Source organism: Diadema antillarum, unplaced genomic scaffold, assembly GCF_040938485.1.
Source record: "Diadema antillarum isolate AM-2024a unplaced genomic scaffold, OU_Dant_1.0 scf00000192, whole genome shotgun sequence".
Lineage (NCBI taxonomy): Eukaryota > Metazoa > Echinodermata > Echinoidea > Diadematoida > Diadematidae > Diadema > Diadema antillarum.
This window is the reverse complement of record NW_027271081.1, coordinates 1,317,551-1,344,780: the sequence shown is the minus strand read 5'-3', so window position 1 is coordinate 1,344,780 and position 27,230 is coordinate 1,317,551. Positions and strand designations below refer to the sequence as shown.

Sequence of the window (27,230 nt, the reverse complement as noted above, 5' to 3'; positions counted from 1 at the left end):
TGTTTCCCAATTTTTTTTTCAGTTGTATAGCGCCCTCTGGTGTTAAACCGCGTTAACCAACTAGTTAAGTTCGACGTCGTCGAGGACGGAAATCGGACGAATGTGAGCGCCTCTGCGGTTTCCGCCGAAAAGAGACAGCTTTCTGCCGAAATTTAGCGTCGAAATATCTACGAGGGTGATCTTTTGGCCATGGCGGCCAACATGTACAGGGTTGGGGGTAAGTGCGTTCACGTAGAAAAGAGAGATATCGGTGAACTGTTTCACGTGCCAAACAAGCTAACCAGCCCGGTCACCATTTTGTTTCAACCAGGCAGTAGGAGCTGAACACAAAGAAGGGACGCGCTGTTTCCCAGCCACTTAAGGAAGATGTACTTGGTCAATACAGAGGAATTCATCACTAATTAGATACTGCTTTGACATATTAGTGAGATTTCTGATGAATATGTGTCTTTAGACCCTGTTTGCAGCCAGTTCGGAAACCAATTGAGCACTGCGCTTGAGCGCTTAATCCGTTAAACCTTTAAACTTATTAACTTTGTAATGAAATGAGCTGCAGCTTTCTAGTTTTCACCGCTTTGTAGACAATCACAAGTAGATGTAGAAAACACTACAAGTGAATATGTACAGATTATTTTTCCACTTGTACACACTTTACAAATTCTGCACATTTCGAATGCGAATGTTTCGACTGTATTCGACTCGAGAAGACATGGAATTCCATACCATTAGGGTGTGATGCTACTGATCTTGAACATTGACATTTTGGTGAATGAGTCACTATTCTTGTTGGTGCATTGGATAATTATAGACATTCTTACCTCTATAAGGAGGTTTTGCTGTTTGTACCACTAGATCCACAGCAGTACCACTACCACTGCCAGCGTTGTTGTGTGTGTGTGTGCAAAATAACTTAGAAAGTTGTGAACGGAATCAGATGAAACTTGCAGGAAAAGTTGATAATAACATAAGGAACAGATGATTTAATTTTGGTAGTGATCCAGGAATTTTTAATGAATTTTTGGAGGATTTTTTATCTTTTGGCAAATAGGGACAATGAACTTGGGAGTTCAACAAGCTGCGCGTATTTGAGGTTTGCATACGCGCACTAAAGAGCGTGCTCTGCTCAAGGCACCGCGCAACAGGAAGCTGTGAGGTAAACACAAGGCTTCTTTCATTGGGAAATTGGGCGATTTTCAGCATGCATGTTTGGATGGGAATCGTCAATATAGACCCAATATTTGTAAATAAATATTGATGTTGGAATAAAGCTGCTTGGCGGAGGACTGCACTCTCCAAGTGCTTTTTCCTCTCTTTTTTTTTTCTTAATTCATAGACCATCGAGAAGCATTCTAGAATGTTGGTTTCAAATTTCTGTGTGGACTGTACCATGGGAATCCCACACTCCCAGCAATGTGGTTTCCCTGTATAATTCTTCAGGCGAACAAGAGACAGTTTGGACAGATTTCACAGTGTCTCAAGACTCATATTGCCAAGCTTACAGTTAATGCATGATCATGATATAGAATTGCTATTTTTATTTATTTATTTAGTTTTATTTATTTATTTTTGCTATTCAGTTGAATTTAATTAGATGTGTATTGTGTTGAAGTAAGCTCTCGGCTCGTGAGGATCTGTTTCGAATGGCATTTGTGTTAAGGTCAATGTAGTTGATCTCAAATGGAGGTATTCTAAGATTTATTATATCATGTAATTCCTTTTTACTGTATTATTTGTGAATCCAGCAGGCACTTACAACAACTTAACTTTCATTTCTTCTACATTCAACTGCCTTTAATGCATAAGGGCAGTAAGTTCATTGTGAATATATGGCATGACTTCTTTGCAGTCATTCACAAGTCCATGTCCTTGAGCTGTTGATAATTTCGCTCATCTTGGTGTTTCTAAAATTGGTTTAAAAAAAGTATGAGTGCTTCTGCACTCTCTGTTTAAATAGTGTATTCACTATTAAACACCATTGTATGCTCGTTTTTTCTTGTTATTCCTCATAGTGATGTTACATGTGTTATGCTGAATCCAAGTAATTACTGTCAATCTTTGTTTTGTCACTGAAGTAATATTCCATGTCAGTTTATATGTACTTTTAGTTGATCTGTGACATTTTCAAATTTCAGGATCTGCTCTCTAGAACAAGGCAAAAAGAAAAAAAAAATATAAGAGAAACTGTAAAAAAGAGCATGCAGTCATGAGAAAGTACAAATATCCATGGGTCATTTTATATGAAAGCAATGACATGTGCAAGATTTATTAGTCAGACATCATATAAAAAAAGTGACTCATCCACTTGATTTTGTTCAGCACTCACATACCTGTTGCCTTAATTTTTCATTGCATTGGACACATTTTATGGCAATTTCTTATGCAGAAAAATGCCTACCTCTTCTTCTCTTGTGCAGATTATGTCTACTTTGAGACATCATCATCCCAGCCCTATCTCATTAGGAGGATTGAAGAGCTGAACAAGGTAATGTGTTTTAGACTCAGTTATGTGTGTACAGTTGAATGCAGTATGGGAATGAGTAATTGCTGGAGTGGGAAGCTCTTTGTGTGTTTCCTGTTTTTCATAAATTTGAATTTTATCTATTTTTTATTTTTTTAATTTTTTTTTGCATGGAGATTTGCTTTTCTTTATCTTTTTTTTTTTTGACACATCAAATTACCCATTCTGATACAGCAAAGGTTTTTATCACTTGATCTAAAGTGAGCACTTTGGTCATGATTACTATTGTACTTTACAAAATCTAATAACGCAGGTGGATCATCTTCCAAGAATTGATGTAGTCTCATAGAACTATATTGTGCCAAAGTCTTATATCTAGAAATGTATTATTTTGATTGTCCACTTTACACTAGGATATTACACTAGAAGTTGGGAACAAGGGCGATAAATGAAAGTAATTTGATTGATCATTCTTTGTGCAAGGATATTTTGAATTGTAACTATGTATGAGTTTGATATACTCCACATTTCAATTTGAAATTTGAAGAATGAAGTGAAATTGGATTATAAGTGGTAATATTCCTGTCATTTTATAATGTGTGAAACCTTTCATGTCTTTCTTTGAGATGTGTGTGCAGAGTGTGATGGTGTTGGTGATAATGATAAATTTGAGGCTGATTACTGTAAAACATGATATATTCGCGGCACGAAATTTTCGCGAATTGGAGCCGACGGCCTTTTTCGTGGCAAGAAATTTTCGCGAATTTCCTCTTGCGTTCAATGCATATAGTGTAGATAAGACATTTCGCGTGCATTTTAATTTCGCGAATCTTGGCGCTCGCGAAATTTGCGAAATTAAAATGCACGCGAACATTTCTCGTTTTACAGTATTAAAGATCAGTGGTATTAATGAGATATTCATCTTGCCATACTGTGTCAACAGACTGCCAGTGGGAATGTGGAGGCCAAGGTTGTATGTTTCTATCGCCGTCGTGACATTCCAAACTCACTCATTCAGCTGGCTGACAAACATGCAAGTAAGATGCTCCCAAGTTTGAAAAGTTGAACACCCTGGATTTGAGGAATAGAAAGGCCTTTTGGCTTTAAAAGTGATTTTAATTGATTGTTTTATTAGTATATGCAACATGAAATACAGTGCACTATGACTTAATTGTGACCTATCGAAAGTGATTTCCTCTGTTCTGTGTTCCAGCTTGAATTAAAAAAAAAGAAAGATAATAAAATAAAAAGTATGTTGCTTCCAGTTCTTCTTCCCTCCAATGTGTTGTTGCTTAGAACATCATGTATTCTGTGTTTCCTTGTTATCCTTCTGTCTATCTATCCATCTTTCAGTGTTTGCATGTTCCTCATTGCTGTGATAAGTGAAAAACAGCTGAGATAACCTAAAGTGAGCATGTATGACATGCATAAGATGTACTATGAGATGTTGACTCATGAGTTCAAAGGTCAAAAGTCATAAGATGCCAATTCAAAAGCAAAGTTGCAAACTGCTAAAGTAAAGCAACTTTAAATTCAGGTTGATTTGTGGTGGCATACAACTAACCAATTCCGCAATGTCAAGTGACACATGCCTGTAATTTCGAGAAACACTGGATGGTACAGGGAAAACTCGGTATAACGAACACTGCTATAACGAGATATCGGTTATTACGAGGAAATTTTCCCGGTCCCAAATTTCCTTCCACACAAGTCTATGTAAAATGCTACTCTTATAGCGAGATCGGCTATAATGAAATAACTGCTATAACGAGATAAATTTTGTGATTTCCAAACAAAGAAAAACAAAGCCAATCAAACCTGTTATAGCGAGGTAAAGCAAAATATCTTCGGGTAGAGCTTTACTTCGCCTGTGCTATCATGTTCCGAGATTGTAAAGCTCGATGCGCCAAAAACTGTCTTGTACACACATATTTTCTTCAGTTCACTCTACAGCTAGCACCGCATGTTGTACGTGTATACATGTGTGTGTGTGTGCGCACACTTATACATGCAGAAAATGTGGTGGGACGGCCGTATACATGACATCATCATGACGTTTAGCAAGTGTGAGGCAATCTGATGCTGTGATTGGCTTTCTATGTAGGGAATTCCCCATCTTCACACACACGCAGTCATTATGTACATACAGAATGTGTCACACACAGCATTGTGCAGATCATATTCAAGCTTTCCACACAACACACACCCATACCATAACCACATACCAATCCACAGACGATCTTCACACAATCGCAAGCTATATAGATTTACAAATTCAAACATCTACAATTAATAAGAAAAACACATATCGGATTTCATTGGCGAAAAAACATCTTCTTACCCATAAAGGTGAGTAATTACCTCACACACATTACCAAGTTATCAGTATTGATTGAAAGATGATGGGTAGTCCCACATGTGCAAATTAATGTCTTTATGTTATGCTTTCTTTTATGCCTACTGATATAACGAGATATCGGCTATAACGAGGAAAACGACTCGGTCCTGACCATCTCGTTATATCGAGTTTCCACTGTACTGGGTTCAAGATAACCTGTCGCAGAATGATGGTGAAAATGGTGAATAATGAACATATACATTGTATATTTGCATGTAATTCTATATTGAGTCATGTTTAGAGGGCAGTGGTAACTTTCACTTTTTATTAGTTTGCTTATGAATGACTCTTCATGGAGATGATTTGTGTAGTTTTATGGTCAAAGTTATTACCTTGATATCAGTGATGCCAATGCATCACACTTTTATCAATGAGATATCAGTGATACCACTGTCATCCCATGTTTCAGTGACCGTGGAGGAGGAGCAGGAGGAGGCTCTAGAGGAGTTGAACGAGAAGCAGCGCCATCAGCTGAAGCACCGAGAGCTCTTCCTCTCGAGACAGCTTGAAACCCTTCCTGCCACTCACATCAGGGGGAAGTGCACTGTCACACTTCTCAATGAGACCGAGAGCCTCCTGTCATACCTCTCAAAAGAGGTAAGATTGTACCTACCAAAAGAAATACAGTAATCACTACATGGGTATACACCACTTAGATAGCCCTTTCAACAAAAGCATTGGAATACAAACATCACTTTGATTAACATGTACACAATCAAGTTATGAGCATTTTGATAATAAAGGGTATGTAACTCATTTGCACCTGTTTCAAATCAATTTTCTGAAGTGAGGAGACAGCAGCCTTTTTAGTCATAATCACCTGTTGTGATTATTTTTTTTAACAGAAAACAATCGTTTGAATGTCAAGCATTAACTTTTCCACATTTTGTTGCAGAAACAGCTTCTTATAGCACTTCTTAAAATTACTGATTTTTCTAGATACCTCTTCAAGGTCTGTTATAAAGTAAGTGGTGTTTGATGATTGTACGAATTTACTGTATAAGACACAAGTGGTTTGCTCTCAGTAGAAATGCATTGGTTAATGAAGACTTACATCTGTACGTAGAAAAATTCATGTGAAGTCACTCAGAGTATTTCCTATAAAGCCATACTGGTGTAATACTCTTGTTCTGGGAAGTTGACCAAGAAATTATGCAATAGCCACTATTTCCTCCTCCGAGGATGAAGAAGGCATACCGTGGTTTCCTGTATCCATATTCATGTAATGTTGTTTCCATCTTTGTGTTTTTGTGTGTGTTGGTGTGTGTGTGTGAGAGAGGTACACGTGTACTGATACTTTCTACTGGCCTTTTCATGGTTTAGAGTACATTGAAGTGTATATCTAGGTAGGAAAGGATATGGATCCCTACTATTACTAATGCTGCATCTTCCAATCTGATGCTTCTATTTCAGGATGCATTCTTTTACTCACTGGTGTACGACCCCCAGCAGAAGACGCTGCTGGCCGACAAGGGAGAGATTAGAGTTGGGTCTCGCTACCAGGCTGATATTACCCCCATGCTAAAAGAGGGTGAGCTTTTAACAGGGCATCTTTTTAATCTTTTTGCATCACCCATATGCGGAGAGAGGGTAAACTTTATGGAAAGCATCAATGTCTACCCTGACGGTGACATTACCTTTGTGAGCTGTAAGAAAGTAGGCTTTTAAATTGACAAACGTCTGTTCACTTCATAGATCTGTCTATGGTAGATATTGCTTTGTAATTATATCTGGTGTACTTTATTTTGATGCAGGCCATGATTAGTATGGTATGACAAACCCTGCGTTCACACTAGGTCATGCATTGCAGGGAAAGTTCAGCACCACAGGACTTTCCCTCCAAAATCATAGTGTGGATGCTCACCGGGATTTCTCCCTTTATTCCCGTGAAGCAAGTCAGGTCGGGGGACAAAATTTGGAGGGGACATTTATCTTGGGCCATAATTGATGGTGCCCAGCTGTGTTCATCAAATGTGCGCATGCACAGAAACTGGTGTCAAGTGGCAGGGCTCTCGTCAAACCTCGATTGCCCCAGCTGCTTGGGGACCGTCGAAATAGCAGCGTGGATGGTCAGTCATAAAAAGAGATGAGACATCTCTTGACTGTCCTCATGACGTAGGGTCTAGTGTGAACGCAGGGTTACATTACTGGTAGTCTGCTTCATTGTAAATGAAGTAAGAGACTGTCAGATTTTTTTTGTGCGTAAAGTATGAAACAACTCACAGACATGTACACATTCTTTTGATAGTGCTATATATCTAGCATGTGTTTTACCCCACAGATTTTTTTCAACAGATATCCTGTGCATTACTTCAAGCATGTTACAAAATAATAATAATGATAATAACTTAACCCTAAAAAGACTGGGGAAGGGGGCCTAAAAGGCCCCCCCCCCCCTTCACATTTTGTGCAATTACTCAGCAACGCGCTTTGCTTACACCGCAACGCTCTATGACTTTTTTCTTTTGAGTTTCCCGCACATTTTGACACCAAATTTGTGACGCCCGGGGTTATGGTTCTGATGTTATGTAACTTTTTGTATGTGCACATCGGACTGAAAATGGCTCCCAAATGTGACTTTGTGTACAAAGTGAATGCAAATTGATATTTTTCACATGGTTCATATGAATATGCTTATTTTTACTCTCAATGGCTGAAATCAATTTGTTTTAGCAGTATTGTTCTTCAAAAAACGTCTGACAAATTTTGCTGAAAAAAAAGACAAAAACAAAAGGTCAAAAAACAAAGAAATACATAAGAAATTCATAAAACAATTAAATACATAAGAAATTAATTTTGATACCTAATTTTTTTCCAAGAACATTGGCTAAGAATGCCACAAAGAGTATTTGGACCAAAAATGTGCACTTTTGGAACTTTATTTACTGATTTATAGCAAAAAGTCTGATTTTTGCATAAATTAGCATAATTAATTGATATAAAATAAAAGAAGACTATTTTGAGAAATCTAAGTATGTGATCTTGTAGAATACGTCGCACACTACCGTTGTGCAAATTTTCGCAGTGATTGCGTGATCCACGGCCGAGTCTTTCCAGCTACCAAAATACCCCAGTCTTTTTAGGGTTAAAGTGAGCCCATAGAATGTCAGGCATTCGCCATCAAATTGACTTTCAGGAGAAGCAAGATTGATCAAGTGGTATAGACACAACATAATTTTCTCTGCTGCTGCTTAGGGATAACAATTTGGGAAACAACAGATTGTCAAATTTCCCTCCTTGATGAGCATTATTCTGTTTTGCACCTGTTCAGCTTATTTATGGAATCTGTTTCTTCCATGTGTATTGTAAATGTAATGCTGATGTCATGTCTGCGTTAAAATGTCAATGCTTCAGAGGAAAGTGACGAGCGTGACTTATCAAAGCTGGAGGATATTATCTGGAACCCGGAACACAGCATGAATGACAGGCATATTGACCAATTCCTTGTTCTGGCAAGGTAAGGGACAAAAATCTCTGATCCTTGTGCATCCATGCAGGTGCACATGATTTTGTGTGTACACTGTTTGAAGAAAATGATACCCTTGTGTGAAAACCAAAAATTACAGGCACATGCAGTGATATATAAACAGTATTGTCTTCAGTGACAAAGTACAATGTTTGTATTGGATTTAGATATTCCTAATCCATATGTTGTATTAAAGCCCTGCCCTTTATCACTTTATCCTTATTTGATTGTTTGTGACAAGTGAAAAATTACTGAGCATTCCTTCCTGATTTATATTCATGTTTTGTCTGAGTGTATGTGACTGCTCTTTGACCCACACTGAAAACATTGCATCCTCAATCTATGTATATGTTAGGTCTGTTGGAACATTTGGTCGGGCTCTGGATTGCAGTAGCTCCATTCGCCAACCAAGTCTGCACATGAGTGCTGCAGCAGCATCCAGGGATATCACACTGGTAAGTTACCTCCCCTTTGGCTTTATTTCCCTCATTTTAAGAATGTTTCATGTTTAGGTCTTCTTGGGAATTGAAGCTCTTGTTCATCGGAATTGAATTGTCACTTAAACTTATAAAAACATGTCTAAATAAAATGTGAATATCCTCAATTGAGAAACTTCAACCATATCTTTCATGTTGTATAGCCCATGTATGATTAGCGACTAGTCTTCTAATGGACCTTACCATGTGAAATATGACTTTATAGCCTTTTTAACCTTATTTGCCTAAATGGCTAGTGTTTGTTTTTACCCATTTCAGTTATTGCTTTTATCTCTCCTTTATTGTAATATTGTTAGCATTTGTAAGGTTGTGACTTACCAGTAAATATTGTGTCCTATATGTGAATTCATGGAATGCAGCGATATTTAGTTGATCAGCATCAGCAAAGTTTGAGGAAGATCAGACAATCCATGCAAAAGTTATTAATTTTTAAAAGTTTTGGTACTGCCATCGCTAGATAAGAAGATTACAACACTTTGTGACATCATGTATGGACAGCGATCTAAAGAAAATAAAAACAAAATTATTTTCACTGTTATAGCATAATGAAAGATCACTTGACTTACCTCTTTCAGAAAGCAGGAGGAATTATATTACCCTTATTAAACATAGGTCAGTAACAAGTTGAGGGAATGTGCACTATTCATTAAAAAAATTCCAGAGGATATCAATGAAAAGCTAAATGCTCTGAAATCATTACAGGGAGATTGCAAAAATGTTGTTTCTTCTGACTGGTTTTAATAGCATCAACTCTTTCAATAGGACACATGGTTTACCATTGCACCTTTGTTCAGGATAATTTGATTGGGTTTCTTTGTTCCTTTTCTTCCCTCGCCACATTCAGTTCCATGCCATGGATGTGCTGCACCAGCAAGGCTATGACCTGTCCAAAGCTATGGCCATTTTAGTGCCAACTGGTGGGCCAGTTATCTGCCGTGATCAGCTAGAAGAGTGGTCGGCGTCAGAGGCAAACCTCTTTGAGGAAGCCCTGGAGAAATACGGCAAGGACTTCAATGACATCAGACAGGACTTTGTGAGTTTTCTATCAGAGGCTTCTGCCAAGAATAATTCTCTTCTTCATACGTGCTATGCATTTTTGTGTATATATGTGTGTGTCAAATGTCTTGATGATGTTATATATTATTGGTGTGAAATACAATAGCATTTAATCTCATCCTTCAAATTATGTGTTCATCACAGGAAAGTATTCCATGTTGTTTCAATGAGATGAGAAGAAATCAATATGAATTTTGTTTATTGAACATGAGAAGGGAGAAAAATATTTATGCTTGTGGTTGTTGTGCTTAAGGCCTTAGAGTAGCAACAGTAGGCCAAAACCGTCTTGGCCTCATCCATGTTATTTCACGGGTAGTTAAAAGAGCCATTACCCTGTGTGCATGTTCGGATTTTTTTTTTTTTTTTAATTGTGCTTCCTACAAAGGAGAAGTCTACACCACATAAACAACAAGAGGGGAATTTAGAACACCATAACATTTGCAAATCATCATGTCTTTGCATTAAAATTGATGAATTATGGTTTCTATGCATGATATATCATAATAAAATATCTGCAGAAAAACAAAATCATACATTATTGCAGTCTTCACCTTGATCTGTTAAAGCATGTCATAACATGGTGGAAAATGTATGTGCTTTGTATAAACAGAAAGAAAGAGAGAGAGAGAGAGAGAAAAAAAAAACATTGGAAGGTGGTATTCACTAATTATTGATAAATGTTGTTATCTTGTAGCTACCCTGGAAATCTCTCAAGAGCATTGTGGAGTATTACTACATGTGGAAGACTACAGATCGATATGTCCAGCAGAAACGCTTGAAGGCTGCCGAGGCAGAGAGCAAGCTGAAACAAGTTTATATACCAACATAGTAAGCCACTTTGATATCATAATATTGCATTTCTTATCTAGAAACATTTCTACATACCAACATAGTAAGCCATTATTAATAGCATAATATTGCATTTCTTATCTAGAAACATTTCTACATACCAACATAGTAAGCCACTTGTCAAAACATAACTTCATGTTACCTGTCAAAATGAGGATACAAACATCGTGAGCAACTTCAACGCTTGATTTGATATTTCCCTGCCAGAAACAAATAGAGATATCAACAGAATAAGACAACTGTAAAGCATAATGGTGTATTCCTTTCCAACACACTGTGTGTATTAGCTTCAAATAAACTGGCATCATAATGCATTCTAATCATTTGTTTTACTGCAGTATACTTCACTTTGCGCAGTCCCATGACAAGCTTTAGAGAAACGTTGTTTTATTTGTATTGTCGTATTTATTTATTTACCAATATTTGTAAGAATAACACCTCCATTTGCTCTCTGGGACATCAATATTAGACTATGGCAGAAAAGTTGATCTGCATTTATTTTGCTCTCACTACTTTCTTCTTCTTTTTTCCAAAGCAAAACTGTTAGTTTAAAATATAAAGTAATGTCAAATGTTGTGTTTCTCCCTGTAGTAACAAGCCAAACCCAAACCAAATCAACATGGCCACCAACCTTGGGAACAGACCTGCTGGCCTGACAGCAGGGGGTAATCCCCTAGGGCAGGGACCACCCCTACAGCCAGGAGCCAGAGCTTGTGAAAGCTGTCACGGTGAGTTCCTTGCCAATGCTATCCTCTGTGCAGAATTGGGGTTCCTGGATCTATGAACAAAATTGACAGAGCTTCAGGATTAGTCAAGTCTCTCTGTTGAAATGTGAATGCATTTTATATTTTGTCATTTTTTTTTTTTACCTTTGTTTGAAATGATACTGAATATGTTAGTACTGCCCTTATATAAATGTTTGCAAACTGTTGCAAAGTGTCTTGACTATAGATTTGAATGACATCCCCTGTTAGTAAAAGATGCTATCGTGTATACAAGTATGTACATTTGTTCGAGATTGTTCCATTTGCGTTAAGATACTGTAATAAATTATGAGCCTTACTGACCTCGATGGCTCAGTGCTGATATACTGGTAAGCAAATTCACCTTGAGCAGAAATTAGAAAGAAAGCGGGCCTTGTCTTTTCTTCATAGTGTAGTATGAAAGCATTATTTTCACATCATGATATGCATCAAATTGCACTTTCATTTTGTGAGGGGAAAAAAATATAATAATCTTTGTACTAGTCATGCATTAAAATTTGAGCATATTGCAAGCTCTTAATGTGAGAATATTGCAGAATTGTATGTATGTGGAGTGCGCATCACGAGCACGTAGCCTGCAATATTTCTCATTTTATTTCCCTATGGGGGGGGGGGGGGGTAATATATGCTGCTTACGTTTGATGTTCTGTCTCGTATTTGGCACACAAATCTCATAGGTATCGATGGTAGTCTAATGTTTCTCAGGTTTTGAACATGTTTAATTACATTTTATTTTAAACATGTCACCAATTCTTGCAGATGTTGCATAGCATGTTGCTTGCTTTTGAGGATATTGCACAAGAATTCGAGTATGTTGCAGCGACATGCTCAAACCCCTCGTAGACCACCTTGAATGCCATCAGAGTGTAATGATTCATGAATCCATTATCATATATATAAGTTGACAAAATGTTTTTGATGTTATACACACAGCAAGCACCTCTTACCAGTGGTACTCCTGGGGTCCAGCTAACATGCAGTGCCGACTCTGCGCCACATGTTGGGTGTACTGGAAAAAATGTGGTGGTTTGAAAATGCCTACAAGACTTGGTGAGAATTTCATTGTCATTCTTTAACAGTGATGATCAAATGAAAATTGCTAATGTTACTTATATAACGTTTGCACGTGGAAAGGCTACAGACATGACTACTCTTTAGTGTGCATTTATGTAACAGTTTGATTTGAATATCAGTTTTTTATCACCATACTTGGCTTTTCATTTGCATATTGTCAGTGATTACTTTAGTGTCAAACAGAAGTTGATTCAAAAGTTGTACTGAATTGAACCTGTTTTCTGGAACAATGGGACATCTTAAAGGTCTGCTTTGTTTTGTATATTTTGCTACATTACACTTGCGTGAAATAAATAGTTCTTTTATATTTTTGATGTGTATACTGTGGAGATGTTGATGAAAATGCTGGAATAGTTATCAGAATGTTATCTTGCCATGCCTACCACTGCCCAGATGGAGAACGGCCTGGCAACCTGAGGAACCGTACAGAGCGCCCTCCCATGCCCTTGTCAGGCATGCATCGTCCGTTCTGCTGCACCATCAGTGGATGTGGCAAGGTGAGTGACGGCGCAAAGTTACAGTCTCTGTTTGAGATTTGGAACACATTGCATAGTCAGACAAATATTTATCATACTTATCAAATGAATGAATATTTTTCCCATTTGAGGGTTGAATGTTGGTTCAATTTCCACATTGTCAATGATCGCACAGTGATGTTGCATTGGTTGGTTCATCAGACTCAACATATTTTCAAGCTCTAGAGGACAGTTAAGTGATCAGGTATGGGACAAAATCTGGTAAAAGTCAGGGTCAAAGGTTTTGGTCAGCTTCTGAAATGCCGAATTCAAATGTAACTTTTATTTAATTTTCAGAAGTCGATGTATCCATGTGTAAATACAGGGAAAATCATATTTTGACATTTTATAGTGAATGTTGGCTATGGTTGTACCCTTAGGATACTGTATGGTAATTGAAGGCATATTAAGCATGATTGTCAAAAGGCCCTGTTTCCTTTTTTTTCACAGCACCAAATTTCAGCAGTTGCTTCATAAAATCAGCATGTACATATTGTAACTTTAGACTTCCCTAAATCATGTGATATTTCATTTACTCTGATAATATTCCAAAAATGGCTATAGCATGATAGGAACTTCAGCTGAATGGCTGAATGACTGAATGATCATTGTAAGCCTTCAATCTATGCACCACATTGATTCCAAGGTGAATGCAAAGAAGTTTCGTTATGTTTTGTTATCACATGCCACAAAATTTTGAACATGTGACAGGAATTCAAGCTGAAGGCACACCTGGCTCGCCACTGCCAGACGGTGCATGGGCTGACCATCCGGACCAGCAACCCCAGAGCCCTGAGCCTGAAGACAAGGCAGGCCTTCATGCTGGTCACCACACCCCTCACACGCCTCTCTCGGTTCCTGTGCACCAGCATGCTCAACCTACCTCATGTTGCCAGGTCACCCTTTGACCCCATCAACGTCGCTGCTGTCAAACAGGAATGTAAGTCCTTGCCAAGTCTTCCAGTGTAAAGGGCGAAGTCTGAACCAAGCTTAAGTTGACTTTGATAAATAACAGTGATGTCAAACAAATTATTAAAACTAGAAGAACACTCATATAGAGAGCAGACCTTCCACCCAATTTTTATTATACATGCATGCTGAAAATCGCCCAATTTCCCAATACAATTGTACTAGTAATAGAAGTCTTTTGTTTACGTCATCAGCTTGCAGCTATGCGGCGCCTTGCCTGAGCAGAGAATGCGCTTTAAAGAGCGCGTATGCAAACCTCAAATACGTGCAACTTGAACTCCCAGCTTCATTGACCTTATCTGCAAAAAGATAAAAAAATCCTTCAAAAATCCATTAAAATTCCCGGATCACTACCAAAATTTAATAATCTCTTCCATGTGTCATTATCAAGTTTTCCTGCAAGTTTCCTTCAAATCTGTTCACAACTTTTTGAGTTATTTTGCAAACAGACAAACCAATACCGATGATCATTTAACCTCCTCCTTCCTTGGTGGAGGTAAAAAAAGAAATTTTGATAAGAGATTTGGAACAGTAATATCTGCCATTTTGACATATGAAAACTTAATGAGGTCTTTATGTCATTGCCTAATAACTTGTGTATTGGTCAATACAAAAAAAGTATATCTTGTGTCAATTCTTTGTAATGATTGATTGTTTATTTTCCAGACATTGATGTGCACTTTAAACTCCATTCTGCTTTTTTTTCCATCTCAGGCCAAAACCAGCTTGCGGCCGGGGTGCCTCCTAAGCTGCCAAAACTCAAGAAGAAGGTCTGGCCAAGAGTGGACGTTGTCATGTCCAAGCTGGACACCTCAGCATCATCATCAGATACATCACAGCCCAAGAAATCTGCCCCTGGTGTGTAGAAACTTGTGTATCGCTAAAATAGCCTATTCTAGCATATGATGCACAAAACAGTGCACATAGTTTTACTTTTACATTTCATGCTATATGTGATAAAGTAAAGAAAAACGGATATCTTGTAGAAAATCAGTTGCCTGTATCCATCTTTTTTTCTTTCCAAAAACTTCTCAAGAAAGAGAAAGTGATTACACTGAAAAAGGAGAATATTGCTAGTCATCAGTTATACCTATGTTAATTGCTTGTTTCATTTCCAAACTCTATCATACTCATTCTTCTGCTGATGTTTGGTTGCCTTCTGTTTGCAGAGAGACCTACACCAAATGGAAATGTGCGCCCTACACCCAGTAACCCAGTGGGAACAATCGCCCCGACACTCATCAAAAAGAGACCTGCTGAAGACAATGGAGGTAAGTGGCATATAGATCTTGATTGCTGTGAGAGTCATCGTGCAGGTCTTTGATCCAAGATGATTTTTACACATCTTGTGGCCTAAGGTGGAGTAGAGTGTTATATCATGTAAGGTAGAATCAGTTAGAGTGTAGGATTTGCACTCTCATCCAAGTGATAAAACAGTGGCCTGTTTGTTTAGATTATGGAACAAAGCACAGATACTGTGATGTGAAAACATGTAGAAAAATAAACAAGCTAAGGCACTGATAGTGTATCTTATTTGATTTCTGGAAAGATAGCTGAGCAAACCACGAGACCTCGCTAATCCCAGATCACTCATAGACCTGCGCAGTGGACATTTTCTTCCTGTGATTTTCTTTTTTTTTAAATCTTGTATGGGCATATCATTGATCTTACTGTTTAGCATCTACCATAACTATACTGATTATTTCCACACTGACTGATAACTGTCATTAGAAACGTTGTGTGCATTTAAACAGCTTCATTATTGGTTTAGTATGTTCTGACATGTTTGAATTCAAGATGCCTTTTTTCCCCCCCTATTCTCTGATGTAGCAATATATTCCATTCGAATTTTCTCATATATGTCACCTATGTATATATTTCTGCCTCCTAACTTGGAACATAGCTGGACCCCAGACAAAGCGCACCACTGTCACGGCCCCTCGTCAGTACAGGAGAAGTGAGTCCATGTCTGGAAGACAGTCTTCCGTCAATCAAGTTCTTTTGTTTCTTTTCTTTGCCCCATTTGTTTTCTATATTGTTGTATTCTGATAATTCTAGGTTGGCCAAAGAACTTATGAATATTTTATCTTGTAACGCAGTGAGATTGCATGCTTGCTGTCTCTAGCAAAGAGAGCAGCAAGCATGCACATCGTCAGTGTCAGGAAGATAGAGAGCATTCATTTTGCATGAAATTTGTCATTAAAATGTTTTCATATGAAGGATATCAATCATTTGTATCGAGCGAACATTTGTAGATGTATAACCTGAAAAATGCTGCAAAATATATTTTTCAGTTGTGATAGACTGAACATGTCATGTTGTTGCACAGGATGGAACTAGAAAAAAATAGTGAAAGTTAATAGAGGGACGACTTGCTATACGCCATTTTAAAGAGAGATATGATAGTGCTGAAAAAAAAAAACACAAAAAACTAGGCTAGTACACATATGCATCCATGCTAGCAATAATGTAATTGTTGAAATTAGGTATGATGAGTAAAATGATAATGATGATAAAAGAGTATTGCAGTATCGGGGTTCAGTACTATTTTTACCAGTACTTTTCATTTCGGGTCATGAGTTTTGATAGCTATTTTATTAAGAAGTTCTGTTGGGGTAACTGTGTGGCCTAATACGTATAAACTCTGCTTACTGTTAAGAACATGTAGGAAAGAAGGTTTGTCTGCATACCTTAACTCTACTTGATCTGATTTCATCGGGACCACTCAGAGTAGTTAGCACCCCCAGTAGATTTCCCAAGAGTGCATACCAGGTCTTATGCTGTGCTTGTTTGATCTTTGACAGGTGAATACGGCGAAGATGGGAAGCTGCGAGAGGTGGGTCAGGTTGGTGCGACTCTTTCTTTGTTGTTCTACCAACAAATGAAGGATAAGCATATAGAGCACACTCAATTCCTTCATCAGCACTTCATCCAGCAGAAATTCTTTTGAATAATTTAGTCCACTCTTGATCCTCCCCGTCAGTTTAAAGTTTAAAGTTCTGAATTCATACAAGCCGTCATATTTTCAGTAGACATTTGCATAGCAGTTCACAGAAATTGATCGTGAAAGTTTCCATTTAAGTTTTGTCCTTCTGTGGTAATGTCGTTCCAATTTTCCTTTGGTGTAGACTGTTTTGATTGGATTTACTGTTTGATTTCTTTTTTTCCTTTTTTAATCTCTGCTGGAATATCAGCCATACCAGTCCAAGGCTTTGTATGAAGAGCTGTTTTCTTGATGTTTTACATGTGTAAGCACCAAAGTGTTTTGAGAAGTCTAGTCCCATCAAGGATCAAGGATGATGATATGTGCTAGCTCATGTTTCATAACTTTGTTCCCTAAGAAAGAACATTGAGCCACTTTGCAGTCGCTCTCGTTAAGAGTTATATGAAATGCAGAGATTCCAAAACCAAAATTCCCAAGTTAAGGGATGTGCAAAACCTCTGTGCCTTGAAATTGCCCTCATTAAAGTGTGTTTTATTGTTATGAATTTATTTGTCACAACATTGACTTCATCGTAGGAGCTATTGTGATAGAGCAGTGCATATATACCATTGATGAAAGTTGTGGTGGCAGTTTGTAAACGCTTTTTGGAAATTTGGTGTGTTTTTTTTTCTACTTGCAGGGTGACCCTCTGTCCAGGAAGAAGCGTCCCATCAGCTGGATGGATGCTCCTGATGACGTTTTCTTCCATGCTGATTCTAATACCAGGTAAGATGGCTCTAACCAACAGCTGTGACAGATACAGACATTTTACTTTTGTTTGCTTGTTTACACTACCATTTTCTCACTACTTATTCAGTTCAGCCAGTATGCTGTTCACACTCTTTAAAATAGTGTTTCAAATCCTCTGTTGAAAGGAAATGAAACATGGAAGATAAAGAGTATAATTGCACGATAGTCCATAATTGTGATGAACTACCATTATGATGTAGTATAACTCAAATAATTTTAGTTCAGTCTGTATTAGAATATATCAGATGAAAAAGAAGGGATTAGATTGGGATACGAACCTGTCGCATACTTCTTGTCATACAGTGACATTATCATGATAGACCTAACAAACAGACACAAAAAATGTAGTCTTTGTGTTGTTTTCAGTCAAGATTGGGGAAATGATGCTGCACCTCAACATTTTACGAATTCACCATGAAACATGGTTCATTCTCTCAAGGTATGAGAAGCTATTGCAATTCAAAAGATGAGTGTAGCAGAGAAATGTACCAATGTGTCAATTATGAGTCCAAAATGTTCATCATTTTGAACATACATGTTCAAAATGATGTTGAACTATAGTATGCAGCTCTTAAATATGCAGTGGATACTGGTGAGTTGTGTAGCTTCTCATGGATGCGTAATCCAGGGATTTGTTCCTGTCTCTTCAAGCAGGAAGTTGAGGAAACAGCTGAGTGTGCAGGCCCAGCGCCGCCTGGCTCGCCGTCCATGGACCATGGCTGTACGACCTTTGAACCCTGGCGTCCTGTCCCAGCAAGTCCAGATGGCCAAGTCGCCCTCAGTGCGGCCTCCAGTGGACCCCATCGTCATTGACGACTGAACCAAGGCTCACTTTTCCTCGTCCCCGCCCACCTCTGTGAGGTTCGAATGGTGTCGGGCAATCTGACAAAATACTTGAAACATGAGTATGACAAAGCTTCATCTGGATGAAGGTAGTAATTTCTATAGTGTTAAGAAATTCTGGACACTATATATGGACAATTCCAACATTAGACAGAAAACGAAAAAGAAAAATTAGCATTAACTACATGTACTGGCACTGGCATAATCTAGGAAACTGATTGCTAATCAGAGTTATAGTGTCTATTTGATGGTACTTTTTTCTTTCTTTATTTTTTTTTTCTTTCTTTTTTGTACTACCCAGTCAAACCTGCTATCTCCACATAACACAGAAATTCCAGTTGTGCTGAGTGTATTAATAACCAGAGGCTCCTGTAGAGAGATGTTTAGAACATGATGTATACTATGGCAGTGAGAGAAAGGTTGCACGGGTATTTGACACGCCACTGTAGACAATTGTAAACAGCTATAACAGCCCCAGCTGAAACATACCTCTTTTTGGCTATGAGGCCTATATACTGGCATTGTAAAACAGGGGTATCTAAGGCAGTAAACAGTTATGACACATTTTCATATGAACTCATCTTTGTTATTTTTATCAGTAGTTAATTTATCATTTCAAGTTACATGGCAGAGTGGTTTAAAAAAAAAAGAAGAAGAAATATAGTAAAAGATCATTCGATATCCCAGGAGGCAAATTAGTTTAAAAAAAAAGAAAAAAGAAAGAAAAAGAGATAATTGCCCTTACTGGAAAATGACTAGCCCTCAAACATTGCACATATTTCATAAAACTCTAATACCCCCATCACTACCATGAGAATAATGTTAACTGGTTCATGATCTCTTAGCAAACTTGAGCCGATAATATATATAATTTGTATTATAATACTTCTCCCCCCCCCCCCCCAAAGTTTAATTGCCCAAATAATAATCTTAGTTTCCATCAGGCAAATTCACTCACAATTTTAGCACATGTTGGTACATTGACAGCAAATGCTTGTAAGTGCCACCATGTATAAGGACGATTGCAGTTAACCCGTTCCATACTGAATTCTGAAATGCCTATAGACTTAATATGCAGGCCACCAGGTTCCCGTACGGAACAGGTTAAGACTTGAGTCCACAAGCCTTCCTCTCTAATCCCAGCCTGGTGAATCTTATACCATGTGACCATTGATAAGATCAAATACTGCTGCTTCACACACCTTGGGACTGTGTTTGTGGAAGGTAACTTATTGGAGTCTTCCGAGGTTCTCTAGCTCTTAATTACCTCATGAGGGAATGAAAAGTACCATCCATTTCCATCGTATTCCAAACATTGCCAAGATAAATGTAAGGACAGTGATGACCGCCGCCCTATTGGCACCAGCCCACATTACCTATTTGTGAATCCTTTGATGGAATGCATTGTTTGTTATGAATACATTACTTTGTTAAGCCAAGGTCTGTCGACCCAGAATGCTGTAATATCTTGTATGTGTACATGTTACTCACTTATTGCCTGTAGTGTCCGGAAAAGCAAGGATTAAAAAAAATATGTTTTCATTCATTTTTTACCTGTATGGTTGAATAATGTCCAATGGCCACAGAAATATATATCTCTCTCTTTCATTCATGTACTATGTTCAGAAAGACATGAATGTAACCTTCAGAAGAATCCAGCATCTCCACATGTGCAAGTGACAAGATGGGATTTATGTCACATTGATATTTTTGTACATCAGTTTATGTATATTTGTATATTCAGGTTTCATGATATCTGTTCTATGTGATGATTCGTTAATTCTAGAAATCTATGTTAAATCCATCTAATGATTGATTTATCGTTTTGCATTGAACAATTTTTGTTTTCTACTTTTTGTTTAGAATAGTTTTGGGTGCGGAGTGTAGAAATCAGGAAAGTGACTCATTTGCTGGTCAGCTGCTTCATGTTTGAAATATGTGTGATAGCTTCTGGTGATGTTTTCCTTGGAATGATTATTTCTCATTTGCCATTTAGATACACTGACACTCAATGAGTGATGGTGGAACTGCAACCAGTGTATATCACAATTCAACACTCTCTACATCATAATACTTTTGCCATACTTATGTGGATTAAGAGATGAACCTGTTTTTGTTCTATTTCCTTTTGCCTTTGTTTTCATGTTCATGTTCAAAAGCCAAAAATATAAAAGAGAGAGAGAGAGAGAGAGAGAGAGAGAGAGAGAGAGAGAGAGAGAGAGAGAGAGAAGGAAATTAGAGATTTGTTTGGTCACATAGAGCAGACAGTGGTACAATGTCATGGGTGTATTTGTTAATTTTTTAAGGTGACTGTATAACCAGAAACATTCACAGCATGAAACTTTCATGAATTGCCACTGGTATTCAATGCATTGTGTAGACAAACATTTTCATGTGCATTTTGATTTCACAAATCTTGGCTCCTCACGATTTTCGCGATAGTTTCATGCACGCGGAAATTTCTGGTTTTACAGTATATGTATTTAGGATATGATTGGCAGTTCATGATTTTGTTTCCTTTTTTTGTTAAACAAGATTCCTGGCAAGAGCCTGGTTTCAGATTTTAAGACGCCATTTAGTATGAGGACAAAACCAGCACAACTTGAGTGATTCTGCTCAATGTAACAATATGCGATGTGCTACAGAAAGAATTACAAGAAGAACCCCATAGTTCAAACCATGAAGTCCACACTGGAAACACAGGGATTATAGAGATAATTGTGCTAGTCCCACTTAGCTACATCAATGCTGTTACATATTAGCATTCCTGATTTTCTACCAGTAGATTTATTATTATTGTTATTATTATTATTATTGTCATCATTATTTTTTCATTCCAGCTTTCTAGTGCATGCAATGAAATTCATAGTAATTTTACAAATTTTACTTAGTAAGAAAAAAGTGAATTAGCCAGTATTTCTTCATGAATGTCAGTTTGAAAAATTTATACTTGAGATATGTGCAGAATGTGTAAGTAAAATGAAACATTGCCATCCCAAATGGTATGTTGTAAGATTGTGTTTTACAGCTCAAGTGTGTAAGCTGGTTCAATGATTTTTTTTTTCTCTCTTGTTAATTGTAGTCTACATAATTGTATATTTGCCGGGAATCAGAGAATCTCATTCATTTCATGAGACTGTCGAGTCAGTTTCAACATTTAGATTAACTGTAACTTGTAGTTAGTTGTACATATATCTTTTCTACCTGTAGAGTAGTACCATGCATGTATTTAAGCCACCAACCCAAATGTGCTCTGTATATATTCACATGTAAATGAGGATGTGGACTTTTTGATTCAAATGAGAAATTGTTTGCATGTTGTGTATCAGAAAGGTAATGTTAATTGGATTTTATAGGCATTGACATGTTAGTACCAGGGATTTAATATGTGAAGCAGCAGCAAACATAGGTTATTGATATGACCTTTATCTCATACATAGAAGAAAGGGCACACATCTAAGCAAGTGGCAGGTGGTATTCATAAGGATTTCTCAAAGGTTCTGTATGATCCTACAAGAATGTTGCCACACCAAGCATGCTGAACACAGAACTGTAAGAACTTTGTTTTGTTTTGTTTTGTTTTGTTTTGTGTGGGGGTTGTCCGTCTGTTTGCTTTTGTTTGTGTTTCTTCAAAATGAAATTTTCTCGAAATTTGTGTTGAATCTCAAGAGTAAAAGACTCCAGTAATGGTCAGCCTATGCACAAGGTTACATACTCCTTGCTTTATCGTGCAGAGCTAGGACTATGTTCTGTAATCAATGACATGAGTTCAGAGGTGGGCCAGTGTGACATGAGATACATGTTTATATGGCACAGCTCTATTACGTACACAATGTATCTACAATGCCACGATCTTTTCTGAGGAGCGAACTGTGGACACCTCTTGATATGCTCTCTGCTTAGCTCCCATGGCTGTAAGATATACTGTATCAGTCTGCATAGTATACTTCCTGTGATGTGGGGAAAAGGGTTTGTGCATTGAAAGTGAAACTCCCATGTTCAGGTTGACTCAAGTTGCAGAGAAACAATGAATGTGTAGAATTATGAAATACATGTATCATCTTTTTTTTTCCCCTAACAGTGATATCAGTCACTGTTATATTTGCAAAAAAAAAAATGTGATGTCATAGGGTTATGTGAAACTTTGAGATTTCATAAGATGTATTTTTTTTTATGTACAGTCCTGAGACTCTCACAGGTCGGTTTGATCAATTTACTTGGCAACTAAAGTCAGCCTGAATGTAGCTTTGGGTTTCCCTCTCAAAAATAGAACACTGGTCATTACTGGAAAGGATGGAAGTGGACTTGTGTAGGGGAAAGGCTGTATATTCAATTCAATGTCAACCTTTACTCGGCATTTCAGAATTGGGATTTAATGGGACCACCCGCTGGGATGTGTCGTCGTGAATTTATATTACTACTCAGCCAGAAAACCAGAATGTTGGTGAGTGATTATGTGTGTAGTGCAGGTATCAACACATAATTTGTGCTCTTGCGCTGATATGGTGTTTTTCACAACACTCTGTTCATATACGTGTACTTTCATTGTAATGCAGAAGCTCAGAAATAATTAAGAAGATTTATCAAAATCGGGAGTGCTGAAAAGTTTGACAGAGATATGTAAAATTCATCAAATAAAAATTGTGGTAAGTAGAATGGCTGTTTGATGTATTATTATTACATGGTCATAAATGCACACAGTTTTTCTTCTCCATTCTGTAATAGGGAAGGAATTCCACTGGGATTCCCCTTTACCCTTTGATTTCATATACAGTGGACTCCTGTTATAATAAAGTCCTCAGGACAGGCAGTTTTCTTTCATTATATTGACAGTTTGTTATATCCAAACAAATGAACAATTAAAAAAAAAAAAAACAGAGCAGATGTTGCGTCCTGAATTTCTACTTCGTTGTAACCAGAATTTCGTTATGACCGTGTTCGTTATAACAGGAGTGCACTGTACACCAAACACTGAAAAGGGGGTGGGGGATGATTCCAATGAAATGGAAATGTTTGGTTCCATGGGAAATCCTGAATAAAATGGATGCTAATAAACTTCTGTACATAAAACCAGTTCTCCTCTGCTACTCCCTAGCATGTTGTCAAGTGTTTTTGCCAATGTGGCATCTATGATTTGGGCATGCAATGTGTTCAGAAATTGTGCAAAGATGACACGCTAAAGAAGTAAGAGAGATAAAGTAGTTTGTGGAGAGGCTTGTTTAATTTTTCCTCATCATGGTGTACCTAAAAGTTAACACCACAATTGCAAAAGTGAATAGAAAAGAATAGCTGCGGTATGCCAAATGCTACACTTGTCTTGTCAGACATTGCAAAAAAAAAAATGTAATATTTATGTCTGAAATCGTGAGACAACTGAGATTAAAAAAGAGTGAGAAAAAAAATTACACATCCAGGTGACTAGCAAAAAATAATCAGAAATGCATGTGATGCATCTGAAAATTTCACTTCTTGTACAAATGTGACAAAACACTGTTTCCCACATGCTACAAAAGCAATGTTAACTTTACATCTCAAAAAATGTGTACATAAGATATATGTAAAGAGGAGACTTGAATGCAAACATGGCCATTTTCTCTCAGTTTTAAAACGTGAAAACGAATGTAAATGAACTTCAAAATCTTAGAAGAATCTAACAATGTGCTCACCATGCATTTGCAACAGCTGATATTACACAAAATTCATTGCAAGCACACAATCACTGCAACATATTCAAACTATCTGTAGTGTATAAAGTCAGACAGCCTGTAGAAGGTCCTTCAAGATTTAGAAACCAAACCTTTTCTACATCTCTTGATGTTTGTTTGATAGTACAAATATGCTGAAAAGTTTGTGTATGCATATTACATCTCACCTCTTACCTTACAGAGCCTTGCACACAACTGCATATTTACATCATAGTACATATGTACTTATGAGGGTGTGAGTATACATACGCTTTCAGGACTAATTTTGTTTCGCTTTGGAGGTGGGGGGCAGAGAAATCTATAAAACATTTAAATTTGTGTAAAATATACCGCCAGATACCATGTTATGGTCCTTGAAATGAATTTTTAAAAATATCTTACCACTTTTAAAGCCAAAAAATTGCCAGAAATGGTCTATTCTGTGCTTAAGTACACTTTGTGCCCAATAACTTTGTCATTTTGTACCATTCTACAAACTAGAAATGTCGCTATGCTGACAGGTATGTCTGCGCTATATGGCATTATTGCAAGGCCTCGGGACCATCAATTTTCTTTCATTTATCAAAATTTCATCATAGCAGAACAATATAGTATATAAAGAAAATTAGATGATAATTTTGGGACCTGAATTTCAATTTTGTTGAAACGAGAACTTCGTTATACCCATGTTTGTCATAACGGGAGTGCACTGTAATTCATGTGCTCATCACTGATGTCTAAAGTCAAACTGAAAATATCAACTCGCATCAATACAAATTACAAAGAATGCAACAAAAAATGGGGGGTTGCAGTCTCGGTAGAAACTTTCAAACTTTTTGTAGAAGATCAAAGAGGAAAGAGTTGTATTAATGCTAACATACTGATATAAATTATTACAAATGGAGTTTACTTGTACCAAATTACAATACTCCTATGTGCAAATGCTAATGTCACAATGCCACTTGCACAAAATAGATTCCAAGCATACAGATTTGTAAGTATACATGTTGTATATAATTATGTGAATTTATCATCAAATCTATGTATGTAAAGCCTGTTGTTTAGCTTTCTCTTTGTAGGTAAGTATTGCTACAATGACACTTATATTGAATTAAACTCTTACCTCTACCAGCTTTGGAATTCTGTGAATACACTTGCAACTTTGACATGCATCTCTACACAGGAAACAAGCATGATGCACAAAAAATATTATAATGTGCACAGTGTAATTCTGTAGTACTCAGTCAGAATGAATAATATGCAATAAACTACTAAGTACCACATCATGATACATGTAAAACTCTGCACGAGAGAAAAAGCTAAACATTCCATGATCATTGGTGCCCAAGTCATCTCATGGCAGAGGAGTAACAATTAAAAAAAGAAAACTCCTTTAAAGTAATAGTACCATGTTAAGATACCTGAAAATGCAAGCTGAACTCACAACTGAAAAATATTAAACATGTGGAACAAATTTGACACCTCCCTAATTCTTATCCATGTATCATTTTTTTGTTCTGTAAACAATGTCATTTGTGAAATATGCACGAGTTGCTGCAGAATTGTCTTGTCTGAATTTAGCTTGTGAAAGCCACAACAGCGTCTATTCTGCGTAAAGTCAGCATCAGAAATGTCTTGGCATAATATTTTTCAAATATTAATGAACATGTTGAAGTGTACAGAGCATTACACATTGTGATGTTTGCACATGTACATGAATGCTGTATACACAATAAGTTTAATAACACAAGAAACATGGTATATTTGAAAGGTACTAACAAAATGGGCATGTCGGGGAATGAGCATACATGCATCTAAAACTAGCAACAGTTACAGTTAACTCTTGTTGTATCAAAGAACATAGTTACAAAAAGACAAAAATATATGCGACAACTTTGTAATTGTTATACAAGAAATTAAGCTAAAAATATAAGCAAGAAGCAAAATCAGATTGTACAACGAAAACATTATTTTACATTTTTACCTTGTGATCATTTCCTCAGATTCTCACATCAAGAATACTTGGCGGCATTTTTGAGTTGCTTTTGCATTACACATTTTTCACTAGACAGGCATATTATAGGCACTTTACAAAAGTAAGATCCTCACTTAGTACATATGATTATAATGACACATTGTTTCTGTAATAAGCACACAAAGACAGTCACAATACTTCTTGTTAATTTTGTTACGCAAATTTAAGTGATGCGCATCACTGAAACCAAGAAGAGTGTTTTTGGCTTTACAGGCAAACTATAATCCAGCAAGGAATGAGAATCAAGGTAAGATTAAGAATATAAACCAAGACTTTCTATTTCCTTGCCACAAACTTCACAGTTTGTGTCCATAGGGGAGAAAACAGCATTACAAGGATTTAGGATTCGCACATCAATCGTCACCTGCAAAAAAAAACCCCAAACAACCAAGACATCGGCTCATCAAAACTGATGAGAAACCAGCATTTCAGTTGTGTGGCATCTGCATTTGTGGTGTTGTGCAAGTTACCTAGTTTTCAACCAAAAAAAAAAAAAAACACACAGGCTCAGGAATCCTGTCATAATCCTATTTAATCAGTCATCTCATGAAAGGTGACCTTTTCTGCTTTTTATTCATTTTCGACAACCAACCTTGGAACCTTCCCAGCAAAATGGAATGGAATGGCTTGAGAAAAAGTCACTCTCTAAATGTCAAATATGCTGCACTAATGAGCAGACATGAATGTAGAAAAGAAAGAGTGGCAAGTTGCAAGGAATCTAATCTATTTCACACACACTTACGAAAGGATCAGCCCCATGCAATATGAAATATCAAGTGCATGATTTCAAAGAGAGTAGACATCTAGAAAAATTTCATAGCGTTTCATTAAAAAATCCTTCGCTGCTTGTTACTTTTTGACAGTTACCAATTATGGGGTGCACATACAT

The 27,230-nt window shown here is 37.2% G+C and overlaps 1 protein-coding gene across 1 annotated transcript; it reads left to right on the top strand.

The window, feature by feature from the left end:
- The first annotated feature begins 77 nt into the window (after window positions 1–77).
- LOC139723529 (metastasis-associated protein MTA3-like) lies at window positions 78–18,599 on the top strand. The gene is made up of 19 exons (XM_071634769.1): window positions 78–217; window positions 2,415–2,482; window positions 3,402–3,495; window positions 5,266–5,453; window positions 6,270–6,387; window positions 8,211–8,313; window positions 8,678–8,777; window positions 9,664–9,852; window positions 10,570–10,703; window positions 11,316–11,452; window positions 12,422–12,538; window positions 12,956–13,059; window positions 13,789–14,017; window positions 14,761–14,904; window positions 15,216–15,317; window positions 15,950–16,003; window positions 16,851–16,891; window positions 17,670–17,755; window positions 18,431–18,599. The coding sequence occupies exons 1-19, from the start codon at window positions 190–192 to the stop codon at window positions 18,597–18,599; spliced, it is 2,205 nt and encodes a 734-aa protein (XP_071490870.1). The 5' UTR covers window positions 78–189.
- Window positions 18,600–27,230: the final 8,631 nt, after the last annotated feature.

Coding starts and splice junctions, on each gene's coding strand:
- LOC139723529 (XM_071634769.1), top strand. CDS start 190: ATGGCGGCCAACATGTACAGGGTTGGGG. Junction 3,496..5,265: donor GCTGGCTGACAAACATGCAA/GTAAGATGCTCC, acceptor CCCATGTTTCAG/TGACCGTGGAGGAGGAGCAG. Junction 15,318..15,949: donor ACCTGCTGAAGACAATGGAG/GTAAGTGGCATA, acceptor CTTGGAACATAG/CTGGACCCCAGACAAAGCGC.